This window comes from Haemaphysalis longicornis, unplaced genomic scaffold, assembly GCF_048455015.1.
Source record: "Haemaphysalis longicornis isolate Haplotype H1 unplaced genomic scaffold, Haemaphysalis longicornis Haplotype H1 scaffold_4, whole genome shotgun sequence".
Lineage (NCBI taxonomy): Eukaryota > Metazoa > Arthropoda > Arachnida > Ixodida > Ixodidae > Haemaphysalis > Haemaphysalis longicornis.
In genome coordinates this window covers 129,500,033-129,521,819 of record NW_027526361.1, presented here as the reverse complement: position 1 = coordinate 129,521,819, position 21,787 = coordinate 129,500,033, and the positions used below count along the sequence as shown (strand labels likewise).

The following is a 21,787-nucleotide window of genomic DNA, read 5'->3' as shown; positions in this document are numbered from 1 at the left end:
AACATAGATGGGAAAGAGTCTTTCGTCGATGAAAACAATCTTTCAGACCACTTAGTTCCACACGAAGAAGCTAACTTCAAAACAGAGCTGCTGCAGTTCAAGCGTATGAGCTAGTGTTTGAGTTCGCATTGTGTGAATCAGTTTCATGATGCATGACGAAATGCGACGGCAGGAAACTTTTAGAACTCATGAGGAGGGTCGTTATCTTGGGTGGGTGGATCCGCGGTGCCGTTGGCACAGGCTTTGCCTCCTTGGGGTTAAAGAAGGCGCTGACGCATGCAATCATAGTTGCTTAGTGATAAGGAAGCTTTACAGGTTTTACTTACAACTAGTTGAGGCAGGATTCGTGCCAGCAGAATACTTCGCAGACTGAATGCCTGAGCAGCAGCCGAGGTGCAGGTACTTACTGTACGTGAACCGAATCTACTATCGTGAGAACTTGAAACACGAACAATGAGCCCGTGGCTTTTGGTACAGTCGGGATCAATTTGAAGGTTATCGCGGGAGCGCAGACCGACCGAGACGACAGTGCCGTTACGTGACACTTTTTAGCATAAGCCACAACGAGATTATGCTACGTTTGCTTCTCCCTTGGCTGTTCCATGCAGTGCGCGCACTACCATCAGAAGCGATAACGGCCACGCTCGTTTCTTTTTTTTTTTTATTCGTTCCTGCCGTCATCGATATACTTCCCACTGATACGCATCCTTCTCAGGGCAACTATGTCGGCATGCCGGAACATTCTAGTACAAAAAAAATTGTAATTTGCCTCCGCAATGCCGAAAATGTCGAGGTTATCAAATCGCCGAGAAAACAAACGCGGATTTCATCCAAAAAAATGAAGAAAAAGAATGTGGCAGTCAGCTCTTGCAGAAGGGGGTGAGCTAATTCTATGCAACAGACAAGGGGTGAGGGAGGGTATCGTAATCTCGTCTTCGCCAATGAAAAAAAGTGCCACGGAACGGCGCTTTCGTCTTGCTTGGTCGGTGCTCTCGCGATAACCTTCAAATTGATCCTGACTGTACAGTCGCGCTCACTATGACCTACACCGCTCATTAGTATTGACAGCTTTCTATGACCTTTGTCTGGCACCCGGGTTAAAGACCAACGGCGCATTAGGAGAACAACCACCTAATGAGTCAAGCCTTATCCTAACGTATATGCCCATAGTCATTGTTTTGACGATATAATCGTCTGAATACTAATGAGCGGTGTAGGTCACAGTGAGCGTGACTGTACATACCACGCATCCGGGCGAAGGGCCGCATATGCGCAGTAGGCAAAAGCTGGAACTGAACATGACTGTTTTCAATGGGGGTCACTGCGTTTTGCAATAGCGCTGGTTGCATTGCTGCTCCCAGCCGTTTGTCGCGGCGGAGTCTGAATCTTCTGCTGATGATTTCAAGGAAGCTATGCGCTTTAAAGCGTATTGTCCAACGTTACAACGTTACAGGGCGCCACTATCGATGTCCCGCTCATGCTTGGCAGAGTATATTGCCTGCATATCCAGTTTCTCAGTTCCTTCCTTTGGGATGCAGTACAAATAAACCGACAAATCAACGCTCTGAAGATGTTCCCAGCACATTTTTATGGTAAATATATTGCAAATATTTCGTTCTTTTCAAAAATAATCTGGCTTCGGAGATCGTTGTAAGATTTTTATTTACCTCCTTTTCCCAAGGAACACTGCCAATTCGCTCTCGGCTGTTTTGATGACTGATTGATACAAAACGTGCATCCCAAATAAAATTTCGCATGATAGGCAGACAATACTATGCTGAACCCTCCCCCACCCCGCCCACCAGGAGCGGCATAGTATTGTGACCAGGGTATGGACGTGGGCAGGGAATGTAACGCGAAGGCAAGATAACCGTTGTTGGACATTAAGGGTAAGAGAGTGGACCCCCGAAGAAGGCAAGCGTTGCAGGGGGCGGCAGAAAGTTAGATGGGCAGATGAGATCAAGAACTATGCGGGGATAAATTGGTCACAGTTAACACAGAACCGGGATAAATGGAGATCCATAGGAGAGGCCTTTGCCCTGCAGTGGGCGTAGAGAGGCTGGGGACGATGATGATGACTATGCCACCCGTGTGCAGGACATGTACGGTTTCGCTCAATAGCCCGCACCAAGGCATGTTTCAAGCGCGTAACTTCCTCAAAGCCCACAGTGGTGGGTTCAGGTGCCGCCGATGGCTGCGAGCGGCAATGTAACCAGCGGCATTAAACAGCGTAGCGCTGCCTTTCTGAAACTGTCACGCCAGCTAGTACTCTTTGGCAGACCAAAGATTAATCACACCCAATAGGGCGGCTGGGGCAGTGCGCAGGTATCCCCAAGAACACTGCCCGTTGTTCCTCGTCGGCCTTTCCAGGCGGCACCGCGATGCAACAAGTTCGGCCACTGCTAATGTTCTCTGTTTTCCTCTGGGCAAACCTGCAGGAAAACCGCCTGCGATAAGAAATCAGAGCGCAGAGTGCGGATTCATACATTTTGCCCATTGTGTTTATTTGGTCAAGTTAACTTGCCTGTATTATGGGCCTATATTGCGCAGCTCCTTTCCCTTCTTGCATATTCATTACTCATGTTATGTCGCTCGTGGCCACAACGACAGTTTTTCCAATATTAGGGGAAAAGAATAAAATGGCCTTATTTCCTGCGTCCTAGACCTAATATTGTTGCTGGCTGGCGGGCGCTTAGGTATAGCGTGCAACGAGAGGCAGCCAAACATAGGAGACACCAGCTTCGTTACCAGTGAACTATCTGAAAGGTGATAACGTCCTTTTTCATAGTATTAGATCAAAAGATGCTTCTATATTTTGTCTACAAATAACTACAGTTTACGGCAGCCTTCCGCAAATGTCTTCATGGGACTGTGCGCTACTTACTTGGTTGTACAAGCCATTTTTTTCTCTCCATGTCATTTTATTTATAAGAAAAATCTAATGTCTGGTATTCCTATTTAAAGCTAGGTTGTGCTTAATAAGAATTTTTATACTTCACATAAAATTGCGTGCAAGTACTGGCTACACCTCCGAATAACGAAGATCTTTATTTACACCAGTACTCCAGACGGGGAACGATTACATGGGGAGACAACTAGCCGTAACTCTTGAAATATACTCTTGAAATCAGTTCGTGCCTAACGACTTCAAGCGTATGTGCTAGTTTATTTGGCGAAGCGTTAGTTTGAACATAAGCTAAATGACGTTCTATAGCACCTACGAGAAATAATGTTTTTTGATGTCTGGCACCCAGTTTAACGCTTTTGCATTCATCGCCAGTTGAGGAATGGGAATTCGACTAAAGTGAGTATTTCCACCAAAATAATTTCATTGTGTAGCTACAGTTCGCAGAAAATTTATCAAGTCTGGATTAACAGAAGATGTTTGAGTTATCAAACGCTGTTATTCCAAATCATTTCAATACACTGTTTTCTTAAAAACTGACATTTTGTTGCTTTTCTGGTCGTTTATTGACAGTAAAGCGCTATTTAACATGCCCCTAACGGCGTGGCATATTCGTCTATTTGATGATGTCTAGCATTGGGTACATCGGAAAAGCTCCCAGTTTTTACATATTGCCTTTCTTTTACCCCTCTTCGCTGTTACTTTTTGTAGCTTTCGATCAAGTTGTCTAGTAGAAATTTTACGGCTTTCATTTAGGTTTCTGTATTCAGATTTGAATATTCCATGCCTACAGTATCCCCGAATTTATGTAATATTATCACTCTGCAGCATTAAAATTTTCATTAGTTTCATTTCCATGAATAATTTCACTTCATCTTACCTGACGTGTGCTCCAGAAGTAGCCAATTGTACTTCGTACACTATAGTTAATGAGCATATCATAAGGTGTGTTGTCTTCCTCCTAGTTTATTCACGCAATTTGCATGCTATTTTCGCTTTCACCTCATACGTGGTCAGGTTGTCTGAAAATTAACATGTTACTGTGGAGAAATGTCTAGTAAGTCTTGTGAAAGTAATTATACTGTCAATTTATATGGGGTTTCCGATGCAATACTGTGGGCACCAACATCGATATGTTGTGTAATCTAACTCCTGCTCCTCCTCTCACGCCACCCCAGAACACAACTGCGAGACTACAGGTTGCTTTATGGCGCAGCTGTTCATTCCGCCTGCGCTATGAAGTGGTACATCTGACAAGATTTCTTTTGCCTCTTCATTGTTAAAGAATTGCGTTGAGAGTTGAAGTAAAAAGCTTAACACTTCCTAGGAGGAAAAGCAAAGTCAAGAACTCAACGAAGGTGCGAAAATTGAAGAATTCGCAACACTGCGCTTGGTATTTATTTTGTGACAGCGTCAGAGAAGTCGTTTTCTGCAAGAGGAAAGGGAGGCAAACACGAATAAGAGGAATGTTTTAAGAAAATCTGCAGACATTAGGAGAATTATTTACTAATGCATAGCATTCTTAGTCAGATTGTCTCGAGCCTAAGGTCTCTAGAGCCAAATATGACTGTGGGTAGCAAATATGACTGTGGGTAGCGTTACACAGCTCGCATTTTTGCTGTTTTTATTGGTATTTTGAACGTTATTTTGGGGACTTCCTGCGTTGACTCTTCGGTTGTTGGGGAAACATATAACAAACATAGGTTTGAATTTGTGAGATCATTCATGCGAATTTGTTTTCTATTTTTTCTGATTTCGTGCTTTAATTTATTTTAATTAAATTAATTTTTAATTTTAATTTAATTAAATTAAATTAAATTTAATCAGCCGACACGAAGTGTCGGCTGAAATCGCTTGGTATGCTTAACTGCAGACATGTAGAAAGTGAGGGGGAGAGAAAGGGAGCGAAACGAACCAACCTGTGTTGTAGTGGCAAATTCTGGGACTGAATTTTCTGGCTCTGGGAGCCGGGGCTCCCACAGCCAGCATGGGTAGGTACAGGGCCCGTGGTAGACGGTGGCACTTTGTTTGCCAGTGCGTACGTGCGGGGGTGTCTAAACTCACGTATACGTTCTTTTCCCCTGTACTTTCGTTCGCTTGTCGAAACACTGTGAACGTTTGCCTTAACTTTATCACTGTGCGTGTGCTGTGTGCGCGATCCTGCGTCTGTCAGTTTCTGTGTGCTTATTTGTGTTTGTAGTGTCTGCACGATTTTCTGCGTCTTCGCTTCCTTTCACTTTCGCACCTCTTCATGGTCCTGTGGAGTAGCAAGCCAAGCTCGCTGCCAGGCTGAGTTCTCCTCATCATTAAACGCAATCCTTCTTCGTCTCCCTCCCCTGTTCGGCGCTGCCTGTGTTTCCCCCTTTTTAGTGCGGGCTAAAAGGGTTTGTGTTCTGCGGGCACGAAAGCTGCCAGGATGCAGGAATGAACAGTTTGCCTGTAAATTTAATAAAGACATAAAGAACAACAATCTATTTCACGGAGATAGCGCTCAATCCGCAGTAACTGTGTCGATAAACGTGACAGGGTGCTACTTCCGAGAAAAACTACGTATGAAAGAAGAATATTTCTTCCATAACTTTCGCTGTGTGGATGAGGAGACTTGTTCCTTGGCAGAGAGCGAGCAATTATGATATGTCTGCCAATCAGGAGATAACTTGAAAATATAACCATACGCAACAATGGTTTGCGTCATACGATGGCACTGCTTTTTGTAGTGACTACTGCAAAACATACCTCTTGTATCGCGACAATCAGTGCTTCTTTCGCCTACGCTTTGCGTGAGCGTGCTTCACGCGCATATGACCAGCGGAAAGATTAGCCTTTTTATGTTTTCGCATATCTTTTGTTCTTTCTTTCCAGCAGATTAGATATTTGTGAAGTTTATGTGACATCCTCTGCAGTGGTCCTCCCATTTTTATATCAGACTATTACTTTTTCTTATGACAGAACCTTTACTGGTTATGTGTAAACTCAATGTACAATCAAAACATGACGCAGAAGGCTGCCCTGGACGCTTGAATGCCATCCTTGCAAGACGTTCTTGTGGGACCAGAAAGTTGCGAGTAGTGGATGCATCATCCATATTTTCTTTCTTTGCACGATTTCCACGTTGTGACACATCCGCAGCGGTTGTTTAAGTTGAGTACGCAAGTGTTTCTCTGCCTGTTTAATTCGGGGAATTACTGGTTGTGTATAGGAGAGAACTTCAACGCCTAAGAAATGTTTTTGTTAGAAGATGAATTCGTTTTGCGCACCACTTAAAAGAGTCGATTATCCTCACGTAATAATGAAATCCCTTCATGTGCATAGGAACCTATTGCGACGATAATGTTATAACCAGCAGGGACCCTAACAGTGATAGACTACGTTTCATTGGTTCCATACAACAGGGCGAAAACTCGGGTATAAAAGAATAATTTGAAAATGGCATAACCTAGCTGTGGATTCACAAATCACTCGTACCAAAATTGGGATTGAAAGCACCCAAGTTCATATATAAATACCTTTAGAATAGTACGACAGCTCATACCTGCTTTCTGCTTCTCCAAATTAACATTCAAGTTTCTCACAGTGCTCATCTGTTTTTATGCATCTGCGTAAATATATTTTCTTCGCCGTAACAGGTGCATTTGTGAATTAATGGAAAGTAGGAGTTGCTGAACTTTTCTGAACTTCCAGGAAGGCCAAAATAAATACTTCCACTGCTGCATTTATGAATGCGGGACACTGGCTCATAAAATGTAATGATCCACCCTTGTCAGGGTGCGAATTCTATTCGGAAAGAATTGTACCTCAAAATCTTGCTTGCTAACTGTCACCACCTGAGTACCAGGGCCTAAGCTTCCTTGAGAGTGGTGGAGGGTATGTTTATTCGATGCTGAAAGTTTTAAAAATGCCACTGTAGTATATAACTCATACCTGGTGTATAATAATATAGGAGGTTTTTTTTCAACGCTGATCTTCCTGCTTACGGCACTTCAGTCAGAGGGAGGAGTAACTGGCGCTTTAAATTAGCACTGCTCTGATAACATCGGAATGGCTCACAACGAAAAGTCAAGGAAAATAACGCACGAGACCGCTTACCAGCTACAAAAATATTTGATGGCAATATTTTGCGCTGAAAAGCTTCCCATTCTAACTAACTGTAAGCAAGCACAAGGCGCCATTCTTCGTCTGCGTGGTAATTAATGTAAATATGAACATCGCTTCCCCACTACCATTCCTAACTGAGCTTTAGGTGTGAACTTGTAGATATTGATGAAAGTGCACTGCACGAGAAAGATTAGCATGAGCTGCTTACTCGGGAAACCTGGTGTTTATTTTTTGCTGTTTGCACCACGGGCCCAGGTGTTTTTCTCCTATCGAGGTCTGCATAAAATAGAAGGCTGTACACAGAATCAGTAACCAAGTGGCTGTTTTGTTGCATAACAATTGCTTGTGAGTGTTTGTGCTGAACTTACATTTATCCGCAGTAAGTGTTCTCTGCATTCGTGTTCAGCTGACCTCGTCATGGAAGCCGCCAGCGCGAGTACTCCATAAATTCACTAGCCCTAATTCGGGAAACAACACATAAACGTAGAATCGGCTTTTACCGCTGTACCGTATTCATCACGTTCGTTAAGTTCTGTGAGGCATCAACAGGTGGCTGGATAACGTGTTGCCAAGCGCGAACCTGGTCGCACACAAAGCCAATAGGACGGTCTTCGAGGTACAGTCTTCGAGGTGCAGGTACCGTTTCCTAATGTGTAATGAGCAGTCTTATTAGAAGCGTTTACGTAGTTGTGAGAACTTTTGAGAAGTTTTTTCTAATTAGAAAAATGTTGTTGCAATCCAGCAGAATGCGCACCGGCGTCACAACTCTTGGCTCTTCACTCTTAACAACTCTTCACTGCAGAAATCTTGACAAAGTTGAACCAGTCTGAACAGGTGCGGGTCAGTCGTCAGGTGATTTTTTTTGTAAAGCCAAAGGCAGCACCACTAGCATTACTTAGGAATTCCGCACTGGTCCTAAGAGAAGAGTCCACGCACTTATTACGGAGCAGCCTTGACTGGCGGAATTTAGTATCAGGGGAAATGTTTCGCGACCATCCACAAACTTCGTATTTATTGCTTTTCTTTTGTGGAAAATACATCCTTTTTAACGCAAAATTTATAAAGATTGTTAAACACCTGCAAACTGGAGAACGAAGCAATAAGAACGCACATTCACTCAACACAACTTTTACTGAATGGGCGTATTTCGACAATGAAGGGTCACAACTTGAGACGTAGGATACTATTGCTGTTTAGGACCATCGGTTCGGTTTCTTTATTTATAACACTCCCTAAAAATATCAGCTGCGTCTTGCCTTCTGACATACTTGAGTGACACCGTTTGATGCTTAAAGTTGACAAGTAAACAAACCTATTGAAATCTTCTATAGGAACGTGGTTCAAACTTGTATACACATTGTTCGGGCACAATCTCATCAAGTGGGCACCAATGACGTTGCGTATATTTTATTAAAAAAATCGCCTTTATCACAAGAACATAACACAAGTGGTGAACCAAAAGGCATGTGTCCCCGTCGTAAACTCGGAATGGATGTATTATTATTGACATGCATTTTGCGGCAGACTGTCTCTTTGGAATGTACGCTTATTAAAGAAAGATATTTGTGACTTGGTAAAGTTGTAAGTAGGTGGATTAATGGCTTTGTGAGGCACACAATAGCCTCAAGCAGGCTTAACAAACTTCCGCCCCTTATAAATAATCATTTGATTGCATGCAATATAAAGTTGATGATATACATATTGGCATTGAAAACAAAGGTGAAGAAACACTCTGCATGCTATATCAGAATTTCTTTGTATAAAAACCAGAAATAATGGTTAGAGCCCATTCTCGCCGCTACTGCAGTGGCAGAAAGCATCAAACAGCGTAAGTGCTCTACAAAAGATTAGGAACTTTCTCAGTAATTATCATTGTAAAGCCCTGTCACTGTTTCAATGCTTAAACACAATCTCTATTTTTACAAGCACACCACTGAAGAATACAAGGCTCTCGCAAAACCTACATCGGCACAAAAGCCTCTCATTGCCGTGTTCAAATTCGCGTACAAGAGTTTACTAACCACAACTTTTTAAAATTTATTTCATGCGCTCTTTTTTAGCGGAAGTTACTGCCCAGTGATTTCTACATGTCAAAGGCATATACAATGATTGACTCAAAATACTGCATTGAAGTTTTCAGGTGCTCGTCGGGAGTTAAACAAGACAACAGCAAACGACATGCGCTTAAAATATTAAGCACTTAGGGCAAGCGCGAAACCACAATAGTTGATGAACAGCCACGTTTCTCGGGAAGCAGAAAATCGAAAATGCAGCTTTCATGTCTGTCTCGTCAGTCGTCCGTTCCAGTAAAAGCACAGCACAATGCAGCCGCATGTCGCATGTTCGTCACACGCCACACACGCCCACGTCACTTGAAGAGAGGGCCTGTTTAGGATCTGTGCACCCAGACTTCCAAATGCAGATGGAAATCACGTGCCACTTCAGCTGTAGAAGCAGAGTAGCTGGTGCCCGATGGATGTTTACGGCAGTCTGTAAGCTTTCAAAACCTATTACATGAGGGGAACTCCACTTGTTTCTACACTTTTTCCATAAGTGGTGAAGCGTCTTCACTCTTTCAAAAAATAGGGTATCGCCTCACAGCATCGTTTTTTCGTTTTGTTTTTCTGACCAACCTCGGTTCACTTAGTGCTAATAATTGTTTCCTTTACGCCCCAAAAAAGAACTCCCGGTTTCTGGAAACAAATATTCGCGGACGCTGACCCATTCAGGCGCGGAAATTTACATTGTGTGCGCAGTTACGTCTGACAAAGAAAATGTTGCTACATGCATAAAATTCTTGACCATAACAACAGCCGTCGTGATGTTGCAAGGAGCAACCAGACTGTGCTTCCACCAGTTCTCAACATCACGAATTGAAACCATGTAAGTTCTTTACGCCGAAACTTCAGCAGCCTGTGAAGCGACGTAGGTCACGGTTGGCGAAACAGTGATTGATCTGGGTGAGCTGTGGTGGTGCCATCGACATCTTGTCGTTGACTACGTGTTTTCATGGCCCATGAGGGAACTGTGGGCGGCGCAGCTGGCCCCGCAGCCCGAGCAGAAAGCCGGGGCGCTGCCCCTGGCGCTTTGTCAGTAAAGTTGCGTGGTGGAAGCAGCCCCGCAGGAGGAAGAGGTTTGCGCAGGCTCGTACGCACAGCAGACGTTGCTGCGCGCCGCCATGCTCGTGCTGGCCGCTGAAGAGTTTGACCGATGTCTCGAGCTGAATGAGTAGCTCATCTTCAGCCGCTGGCGCAGGGACGACTGACTGCGATTTAAAAAAAAGGTGCGGGCAACAAAAGGTCAAAAACTCAAGTACCAAACTACACGATCAGTTAAAACTCATATCTTGCTAATAAAACACTTTGAGCCTTTACAGGCATGCAAGTACAACAATTTGATATGCAATGGTATTTATGTAAGATACGTGGCGAACATCTGTGTGTACATACGTGCGTATGTCTCCAAGTTCAGTTGAAAGCTTTATGACAGTAAACACGGAAGCGCGTGCCACTCAACACACGCAGAGCGCTCTGGTGAGAAGTTTGCCTGCTCTCGCAGGTTGTGCGGTTGGCGGGCCCACTCCCTGAAAGCGGGTTATCACGCGGCTGCCTGCTGCAATAGTTACATCACGGAAGATAACAGTTTTTATCACACAATCGAGTGGCGAAAAGCAAACGCTTTAATGCGTTCGCACCGTTTCGCGCTTGATAAAAAGCCTCTCATCGGCACATGCATTCTCTGCAATTGTTTCCAGATAGCTAACATATAACTATCGCAGCAGGCAACAGCGCAATAAACCGTTGTCAGGGAGTGGATCCGCGAAATGTACGAACTACGGAAATTCGCCATCCCATCACTACACCGCTCTGCTAGTACTGAGCGACACGCGCTCCCGTGTTTACTATCATAAAGCTTCCAACTGTTCCTCCTCGTTACCGTTCTCGCACTTGGCATAAGCAGCGTGATGGCGTTTTCGCTACTCACCGAAGCAGATCGAATTGGCCACGAGGTAAACCAGCTCAAAAATATCATGTGAACTCATTGTGCCAGTTATGCATGCGCTCTTTGGTATATATTTCCTTTTACTGTCATCACATTTCTGTGCTAAGCAATGTTTTCCGAAAAAAAAATAATAGTAAATTTTGTTTTCTTGTGTGGCCAACGGCAAGAAAATTCAGAACTAAAGTTTGCCATCGGCCTTCTCTGTTTTGTTATTTCCAGTAAACAATACCTTGTTTATTATCAATTAAATATTCTTGAGTGACTGGAATACCCAAGACGAAGTATGGAATATCAAGTGTCTTCTCGCAGATGCTTGTTATTAGTGGGCGTTGCTCATGACTATAATTCCTATGCATATTTGGATTAATTTTTTTTCTGTCTGGACAACATCTGCATATTTGTATGCAAACCCACATTCATCTTCAATAACAGGACCTGTGTTTACACATTCATCGATCCCGAATCTTTTCTTGCAAGAAGGAAATACACAGCGTCTTTTTTTGGTTTTACTTGGGAACACAGAAAAGTGAAGCAATTATTACCCCAAAGTTTTCGCTTCTGCTACAAAAGTGAGCATCCCTACCCGACAAAGCGGTAAAATTGCGGTTTTACGTGGTCAGGGCAAACAAGGCTTGTGCTCCCAAAGTGTGATGCCCTGGGGCTTCACATACTCTCGTTGTTCTGTACTTGTGGATATCGACCAGATGGCAGACTGCTCTCCTTCATTGCTCCTGTTTCCGCGCAATTATTAAAACGAAGTGTGTTTTAAAACGTGTATTTTAAAAAAGGATTCCGTGAATTGAGTACTGGCCTGAAGGCTATTATTTGGTTCTTATTATCCGGTCTGACTATATCTAATCTAAAACAATTCAAGATAATTTTTAATGCTTCTCTGTAGCCTCGTCAACTACAACTACCTAGTTATAATAAATACGCCTAGCTACAAAAACTCAAAGGGTATAAATGAGCACGATGAGTGGTATGCGTGTAAATACGGTATCTTTTTCTATATTGAATATTTTGAGCAAACCTAGTTTCCGTTTATAAAAATAATATTTCCTTGGTTCTTTACCATGGAATATAGTTTTGCGAGACATATGCATTCATCTATTTTCTCAAGAAAAAGAAAAGAGTGCCCGTTGGTTCTCTTATGAGTAATCTACTCAAGTAAGCTTCGCTTACATATGTATAAATGATCAATTATTTATTAAAGAACGTTTAGAAAACGTAATTTATTCCGAAAACATATTTAAGAAAAATGACTGGACCAATTCCACAGAGAGCAAATGAGTTACGAATGCGCTAATCTTCCGAGTTGCCACGAAAACCACGATGTTGAAAGAATCAAAAAGACAACCACGGCGGAGCACAAATCTGTGGTACCTTGCGCAGAGGGGAGTTTCACGGAATGTTCTGCACCCTTCCGAAAACAGCGCGCGTTGTTTTACGCCACGAGTGTTTCAGAATTGCACATTGTCTGTCATTTTTCCCTTTTTAGTTTAGCAAGGGGTGTGCATGACTCGCACTGAACCCAAGGTAAGAATTAGTGAGAAGGCACAATACAGTAAAAACAAAAATGTTGGGCAGCGTAGCCAAAAGAATAATGGTGGAAGAACGGTTGGTCTGCATGCGATGGGTCATGAGGATACAACGGTACGTGATAGCACGCATGTGAGAACCAGTAAGCCTATTCCTGCTGTGATGGTAACCTTTCATAAACTGCAACAACTGCAATATTACATCTATGTGCAACTATATATCAATGATGTATTCAGCAAAATGCGGTGGATGTACACGAGCGCTGTTCCATTTCTCTACTACTTCGCAAGGCAACTACTAGGGTTCGGTGGGTAGGCTTCTCTCACCAAACAAGGCTCATTCCCAAAAGAGCCGTGCGTTAGGAGCTAAGTTAGTTCACTGCGTTGCATGCCTTTCGTTTTAACCGACAAGCGCCCTTTTTCACTTGCTGATCTCGTGCACACCTTCTATAGCCAGACCTATTCGCTGATAATGAAACTGATCTTCACGACGTCAAAACATGTTAATACCTCTCTTTTCCAGGCTCGGAATGAAAAATTGCAAGTCCCAAATCCTCAGTGAAAGACCCGGAACTCGTGCCAGTAGGTTTTACTACGCATCTATACCGTTACATTTGCTCGTACTCGCATATCCAATGCTAGGTGCACCACTTCACGTTTTCTTCTTAAGCCTTCGGTTCAGCAGGAGAAATCAACCCGGAAAAACGTCGGTAAGGAAGGCATGTTTGTAAACAAAAATAGCGTTTTTATTTTGTGGTGGTGTGAAAGCTAGAAACAAGTGCTAGAAACAAGTGCTAGAAAGCTAGAAACAAGTTTCGTGGTTTTGTTGCCTACCATGAATTTCTCTGTCATTACCTACGCGGAATACGGCTTGGGTAGGTACATGCAAGCGATTATGAATTTAATGGGCCGTAATAAGCGATGCCTTATTAATGATGAGGGCAAATGGGCAAATAAGCTTTCAAAGGATGAATAGAAGGGCTTGAGACAAGATGTCAGACGAGTGGCATTTTGTGCGGTATAAATGTCAGACAAAGGTCGGTATAAAACCCCGCCATTTATACTCGCAGGGACGGGGGAACTTTAGCACGATGAAGGGATGTTCTTTCTTTTTTCAAATTGACTCGCAGTTTTACAACTAAGCAATAAGCTGAGTACCCCCTCGCTAGTACACAAAACCCAGATTTTTAAATGCCGTGCACAGAAATAATGGAAAAGTAATTTCACTACTTTTCAGAGCTTTGATGCAAATACTTGAGGCCAATAACATTCACGTAATTACAACATTTTGATTACAGCTGTTAGACGAAAATACTAATGCCATTTAATTTTGAAAACTAATTTGAGATCATTTTTAGCGGTGAAGGTGGCGCGGTAAAAAGGCTGTGTTCTAACAAGCTTTTTATTGTATTTCTATGCATAATTATCAGTACTATATTTATACACAACATTCTGTTGATTTTTTCCTGCTAGAAGTGCCATCCCTAACAAATGGGCGCTTATTTTCATAGTTACATAGTTTTCACAAGCGCTACGCAAAATAATAAACTAGTTTAAAAGCAGCAACACCGCTGGAAATACCTTAGATACTAATATAACCACACCTTTCAACACTCAATGATGATGATGATGATGATGATGATGATGACTGGATTTTTGCCGCGCCAGGCTGCCTAAGAGAAAAGTGCGCCAAAAATAGTTTACTGAGAATGGTGTGAGAGTATTCGCTGAAGCATGTCAGTAGATTTTCTTAAGATTTCAATTTCTATTACACATACGGCGCATGGCTGATTACAGTGCAGCATGAATATCTCGTACACATCATCAAGATTTTCAAGAAGGCCTCTGCAATTCCGTTATGTTTTCTGTTCCCATTATTCTAAAAGCTACTGGAGTGTGTATGTTTATGTGTTGCTCTTTGGGGCAGTGATTTTATGGTTTTTGGGGTTTTCTGGAGACTTGGACGTCGCAGCTCGTTCCTTGTGGTGCGACGCAGTACGGAAAGCTGCGACATTCATGTTGCCTTCGGATGGCCTCGAAATACCCGAATGTTCAGGCTCCTTGGAACGCGCAACCTATTATGTGATCGTTGCCTAGGTCGCCACCCGTAACGCTCTTGACACCCTCGCACAGACGGTGCGACGGAGGCTAGAGCTGGCACGGGGTCGTCCGTGTCCATCCCCTTCGTACGCTCCCGTATGCTTTTGGGTCGGGGGAATGGTGGATGCAGCATCACTCGCAACAGACACGGTTACCACCACAACCACTGCTGGCTCAGCAAGCAGTGTGCGGACGGATTTTGCCTCCAGAGACAACCCAGCGGGAAGAGGGGCGAGACCAGATCAATCTCGTTTAACTGAGCCGCCGCCAAAACCAGGCGCCACTCCACGCGCCGGCGAGCTGAGTCGGCGAACCTCACAAGAGGGAAAAATCCAAACTTTTTTCGTGCCTCTGTAAAGGAGATTTTCCTTGTGACCTTGAGGTTTGTTATCGTATTTTTTTCTAGTTTAAATCGTTGAAATGACCGGGCATATGCCGGGTGTCGTCCCTCGCAATTTGCACAGATGAAAGTTTGTGCATCACCGTTCTCAAGGGATCGTCATGTTGAGTACATTTCGCCCATGTTAGTCGAACACAGCCGGAATTGGTGCTATGTCGAAACCGCTTGCATCTAAAACGGCCGCGTGCGATGTATGGTATGACAGGGAAGTCAATAAAGCCTGCATTTATTCAATCAGGAACTGTGAAACGGTTGAAGGTCAAGAAAAAATGTTGCGTTGAAAGTTTCTTATCTCGACGAATCATGATACGCCTCTCTACGGTCACAGCTTACTCCTTAAAGGGACACTAAAGTGAATTTGTCAAGCTCCCGTTTTTGCTTGCACTGCGTAGACTGGCTCAAATTAGCACACTTTTCATCGTTTATCCAGTTGACAAATCGGTAATTATTTTCCAAAGCGCGAAAGAAGAAAAACTACCATGCGCGGTTTGCAGCGGCCGCACCAACTAAAGCTGTGACGTTGGGAGGAGCGGGCACCGTGATTGGACGATGCCCAAGGTGAGCAACCAAACAAGTTTCGGTTTCGGTTCTGTAAAACACGACCGGTGGCGTTGTTGGATGGGCATTCTCAATAACTCAGTAATCATCGTACCACGGTTCTGCCATGCTGTCAGCTGTAAAAATACATAAAGATAAGCCTCCCAGGACGGCTTGGAATCGTAGCATTCTATAGCCGAGGCCTACGCAGTGCATGGACGCCCTCCGCGTACCCGCAGACGCCCAAATGTCATGCGCTTTTCCCCCATATTTGGAGCTTGCCTCACTAATGCCTGTTCCGTAAAAAGCGTGTTCGCACCAGGCCAAGGGTCTGTTCATTCTGGCCTGTGCCCACTGCCCGCAAGCAGTCGGTGCTTATGGCAACAGCACGCCAACGAGAACTCGCTAGCGCGCCAGTGCCAGCGTGCGCGCGTTCTGTGAACTAGTTCGTGGAGCCATGAACGTTGCGGCCCAAAAAAAGGTGAACTCAATGTAGAAAACATCGGCAGAAAACGAAAAAGTTAACTTACAAAAAAACACCACGTACCCGCGGGGACTCGAACTCGTGACTTGCAAAACATTTGCGGCGACATACCTAGCGCCCAGACCACTCGGCCACGGGACGGGCTCCGCCGACCTTCGTAATATAAGGTATATATTGTACAACAAGTTTGCACTTTTATTTAGTTTTGGCATTTCAAGCAGCTTAGGTGACTATTTGTTGTATTGCGCTCGTGCAGTGAGCGTCCCCCGAGTTTCCACAATAGCTCACGTCTAGCAATTGCATTTCGTAGAGGGAAAAGCGTTCGCAGATGCGTAGTCGTGCTGCTGACTACTGTGCTTGTTCGCCCAGCGCAAAAAAGTGCTTCCCGCACCCTATTTCTACGCTGTACGGTAAAAATATCAGTTGATTTTATTTCCTTAGTACGTATAGTGACTTTGCTGACTCTTCTCCCGCCTTCAAGAGGCCTTATATTTTCCTACTTGCGTACCAGTCAGCGAAGCGTCGCATGTGCGCTTGTGCAGCGCTTGAGCGACCTCGACTAGGAGCTAGATACAGAGTACAAACTAACGAAGTAAAGAAAGGCACATTCTTCCATTCACAAACGTGTTGTGGCTTAGTTTCAACTGATCGAGCGAATTGCCATGACCCGTCGGCGGCCGCCGGACTAAACGTTGGGCCGACTGACTCTGTCTGAAGGCCAGGGAGCCGTGCAGTAGCGCAGCCAATTGCGAGCTCGGCTCCTCGCGACGTCACACGAAAACGCCGCAGAAAATGGGCGAGCGTAAAGAGAGGAGGACAGCATTTTCGAATTAATTTTTCTACTAAATAAAATCGCGTAAACACGCCCAGAGTGGTCGAAACATGGCCTGGGGACTCCGGACTACAATTTGCGCAAGTAATCCCGCAATGTTTACATATCACTTCAGTGTTCCTTTTTTTATTTAACAGAAAAATTAATTCGAAAATGCTGTCCTCCTCTCTTTACGCTCGCCCAATTTTCTGTGGCGTTCTCGTGTGACGTCGGGAGGAGCCGAGCTCGCAATTGGCTGCGCTACTGCACGGCTCCCCGACCTTCCACGACCGAGTCAGTCGGCCCAACGTTTAGTCCGGCGGCCGCCGACGGGTCATGGCAATTCGCTCGATCAGTTGAAACTAAGCCACAACACGTTTGTGAATGGAAGAATGTGCCTTTCTTTACTTCGTTAGTTTGTACTCTGTATCTAGCTCCTAGTCAAGGTCGCTCAAGCGCTGCACAAGCGCACATGCGACGCTTCGCTGACTGGTACGCAAGTAGGAAAATATAAGGCCTCTTGAAGGGGTAGAAGAGTCAGCGAAGTCAATATAGGTACTAAGAAAATAAAATCAACTGATATTTTTACCGTACAGCGTAAACTAGGGTGCCGGAAGCACTTTTTTGCGCTGGGCGAACATACACAGCGGTCAGCAGCCCGACTACGCATCTGCGAACGCTTTTCCGTCTAAGAAATGCAATTGCTAGACGTGAGCTATTGTGGAAACCCAGGGGACGCTTACTGCACGAGCGCAATACAACAAGTAGTCACTTAAGCTGCTTGAAATACTAAAACTAAATAAAAGTGTAAACTGGTTATACATTATATACCTTATATTTTCGTCGTCTTCAGCGCTTACGCCCGTGGCCGTGTGGTCTGAAGCGCTAGGTATTTCATTGAAAATGTTTTGCGCGTCACAAGTTCGAATCCCCGCGGGTAGAAGCTTTTTTTTTATATAAGGTAACTTTTTCTTTTTCGCCGATGTCTTCTATACTGAGTTCACCTTTTTTTGGGCCGCAACGTTCACTGCTCCATGAACTCGTCCGCAGAACTCGCGCAGCCTGGCACTGGCGCGCTAGCGAGTTCTCGTTGGCGTGCTGTTGCCATAAGCACCAACTGCTTGCGGGCAGTGGGCACAGGCCAGAATGAACAGACCCTTGGCCTGGTGCGAACACGCTTTTTACGATACAGGCATGAGTGAGGCAAGCTCCAAATATGGGGGAAAAGCGCATGCATTTGAACGTCTGCGGGGACGCGGGGGGCGTTCATGCACTGCGTAGGCCTCGGCTAGTGAATGCTACGATTCCAAGCCGTCCTGGGAGGCTTATCTTATGCATTTTACAGCCGAAAACATGGCAGAAGCGCGGTACTACGATTACTGGGATATTGAGAATGGCCATCCAACGACGCCATCGGATGTCAAACATGTTGTTTTACAGAACCGAAACCAAAACCGAAACTTGTTTGATTGCTATCCTTGGGCATCGTCCAATCACGGTGCCCCCTCCTCCCAACGTCACAGCTTAGTTGGCGCGGCCGCCGCAAACCGCGCATGGTAGTTTTTATTCTTTCGCGCTTTGTAAAATAATTACCGATTTGTCAACCGGATAAACGATGAAAAGTGTGCTAATGTGAGCCAGTCTACGCAGTGCAAGCAAAAACGGGAGCTTGACAAATCAGTTTCGGTCTGGCTTATCAAATCTGGCTTACAAATCACGCCCTGGGAGCTGTGACAGCTCTGGTGGGGTATGCTCCTGACGTCCAGGTGTCCCATGCGAGTTTGAGTCAAGAAAGTTGTGGCTTGTTGCTTATTATTGACTTCTGCAAGTACTTCACCAGATATCAGTCTTTCGGTTTGTAGCATTGGCCAGCAATGGCTTCAAACGGGTTGGAGATAACAAAGACAGACTTACAAGCAATGGAGTTTGACCTGCCAACTAATTCTATGATCATAAATCTAGCATTGTTATCTGGCTTTTGGAAACTCATGTTTGGGAAAGAAAGAAACGATACTTCGCAGCGACCCTGTTCAGGGACCGATCAGGTTTTTTGAGGGAATTTTGTTACTCATGCAGCGTAGGAAAAAAATAGGGGACGGGTATTTTTTCTTCTTTAGCGTTACCCTCATAACTATAGACGTCGTGGAGGTCCCTGCACGGTAAAAGGACAGAAAACCGATCGGCTGGAGCTTGACCAGCGCCGACTGCCACTGCTCGCGGTTTCTGACCCTCCACGTATAAACACCTCACCACACTTGGTTACCGCGTGCGTTTGGGGGCTCGGGGTCTGCGGTAACGCCAGCACCACGCTTAAGGTGCCCCGTGCGAGGAATACTAAAAAAAGTAAATGTTGTCCAGATATCAAAGCACAGACATACCAATGGTGGCCGCTATGAGGTGTTCCGCGTGACGTATTAGGCAACAGGAGACCTGAATAAACCCTCACGATGAGAGCTGCTCTGTTGGACCAGTTTCTGAATTTCTGTATCAAAGACTACAACGCAAGTATTAGCTGTGAAACCTGCTGAAGCGCCCTAAATGCATAAACTGGCTCACTTTTAAAGCAAATACTGTACATGCCGTGTTTCTTCTATTCTCCTTGAACTTCAATAAAACGTTTTAAACATAAAATTGGTTGAAAAAGATTACCTAAAATGAAACGTATAGAAAAAATTCACAAAAGCTGTAACGTTTAGGGACAGCAGAAACCAATAAAGAAAATGAATGGAAAAAACCGCAAACAACACTGGCGACGAGCTTTGCCTTCGGGGAAAAGTATCCCGCAGCCAGCCACAACCGACCGGAAAGACCCAAGAGTCACACGAAGAGTTTCGACTCCACCGAACTAAACCTGTATCCTGTATCCTAATGAAAGCAAATTCTCTGGGGTATTTTGTCCCCTGCAGGGAGGCTGGAACACGTCGTGAGAGCATAAAAAAGACCGTGATTCTGACAAGGCGAGTGATGTCGCATCAAGGAACGGGAACCTCCCACGGGAGTACGAAAAAGGGCAATGCTTCTTGCAACAGGAGTGCGCCTGCATTGAAGGCCTACTTTTGTACCAGTATCATCCCTCGAGGTAGCGTGTAGCCTATTCCGAAAAAGTAAGATAACAGTAACATAACCACGTGGATAGTGTGCTAAGAGCTGGCTGAAGCACGGTTCGCCACTCAGCCGAGTACCCACTGGCGTTTGATTCGCTAGTAAACACCGCGGGAAACCTACTTTTCCGTGCCAAACACGTCTTGCGTGGAAGAAGAGAACTGGTAGTACGTCAAACCAGCAACAAAACGACAATCCCCAAATTAAACCAACTGAACACATTGCAGGAAAGTTCAAGCATCCCATTTTCATTCGTACCACCGTAACAAAGAAACCCGTCGCAGGTCCCCCGTATAACCAACCTGATCTCTAATTGAATTTAAGACTAACAGATGAGATGGTGAAATCAGAAGCAAGAGGTCACCGGCACCTAAAGTCGAGTAAGGTAATACCGCGAGAAATTTTTAGCTCTCCGCAACATGGGCGAACAAATTATAACCCTTTAAATACCGAAGAAGTTGGTTCGGAGAGGCCGGGTTCTATGTTCCGAGAACGCAAAAAAACAGGTGCCTGAACTCCTCGAATGTGGTAAGAGTCCGTATAAGTGGGCAAACTAGTTCTGCACCGTAATTAAACGCCAAGCACATTGATTTTTTAACATAAAAACAATACCAGCGGATTGGTCTTGGTTGTTTGATATTTCTTTACTTTAGATACACCTATATGTAACCTTCTTGGTGATACAACGTGGTGGTCCACGGTGAAATGTTGCTATTGCCCTAAATTCGCGTACCCTACATGAAGAAAGAAATGCTCACAAGGGCAAAATGCTTACACGTGAACATTTTTCTTTTGTGAGACTATTCGTTCGTTTTGCCATTAGTATAAAGACGGCTGGGGATCGTATCTACAAAGCGCTTCTACAGTTGAGTATAGATTTAAAACGGAAAGAATGTAAAATACTACAGCATTAAATTTTGAGATGGAATTAAACGAAATGCTTTACGTCAGATCTGCTCTTTCTGCAGGACGTTAACAAAATGCTCTGGGAATATTACCGCATGCCTACCCGAGCAATTGGAAGAATTACATATTTTGCCGGTGAGAATAGCAGCAACACTACTTTTTTAGCGCACGGAACAGCGGAGGGCTAGCAAATAATACCAGATATCAAACAGGGTGAAACATCCTACCCTAATTTTCACCTGCTAAAAATGATCTCGTCTTGTAGCCGAGAGTTTGTAATTACATAAAAATAAAGTGAAAACCCGGTCTAAGAAAGTCACCGGGAGCATCGAATTTGTTCGTTAAAACGTGCATTTCGTAAACTCGCGACTGTTTTTCACAAGCACTTGATTTCACAAATCCGTGTCGGAAGGGAGGCACATCCCAGCGGCTAGCAATACATCATAATTGCGGAGGCCGCAGCACTCGACTGCCGATAATTTAGCAATTGCCGAAAGGTCCGCTGTTGAAATAACAAGTCTGTCGGGGCTTGTCGTGACGTCGTCGCACCCAAGCAGACTCACGAAATACCGTGGTTTTTGTTGTACCAATTCCCCGCTGAGCGGAACGTTCTGGCTCTTATATCTTTGAACAGCGTAAACATGGCTTCATCCAAATTCTCGTGAGGGGTGGTCTTGAGACTATTTTTCTTCGACGCAATTCTAGAATAACTGGCATGAATGATTGTGTTATTTCCCTGGAAGATTGTAGAAAGCGTTCTAGTCGGGACGCCGTGGCTTGGGACCAGAGGACGGCTCAGTTTATCTCCGTAGATCACCGTAAAAACGACTGTGGATGCCTCGTTTCTTCCTTCTGCCTTTGCAGAATAATCTTCGTGTCTCCTTTTTCAAGCATGTGTATTTCTCAA

The 21,787-nt window shown here is 44.5% G+C and overlaps 1 protein-coding gene across 5 annotated transcripts in view; it reads right to left on the bottom strand.

Annotated features, from left to right (window-relative positions):
* Window positions 1-9,382: 9,382 nt before the first annotated feature.
* The window catches only part of LOC144179371 (thrombospondin type-1 domain-containing protein 7A-like), a 579,123-nt gene continuing 566,718 nt past the window's right edge, over window positions 9,383-21,787 (bottom strand). For 3 of the 5 annotated variants that reach the window (XM_077707698.1, XM_077707699.1, XM_077707700.1), the window contains one exon: window positions 9,383-10,265. In XM_077707698.1, coding sequence (XP_077563824.1) covers window positions 10,091-10,265 — 175 coding nt within the window. In that variant the 3' untranslated portion in view covers window positions 9,383-10,090. The remainder of the gene's footprint in view (window positions 10,266-21,787) is intronic. The other 2 variants (XM_077707702.1, XM_077707701.1) reach the window with 2 other exon arrangements.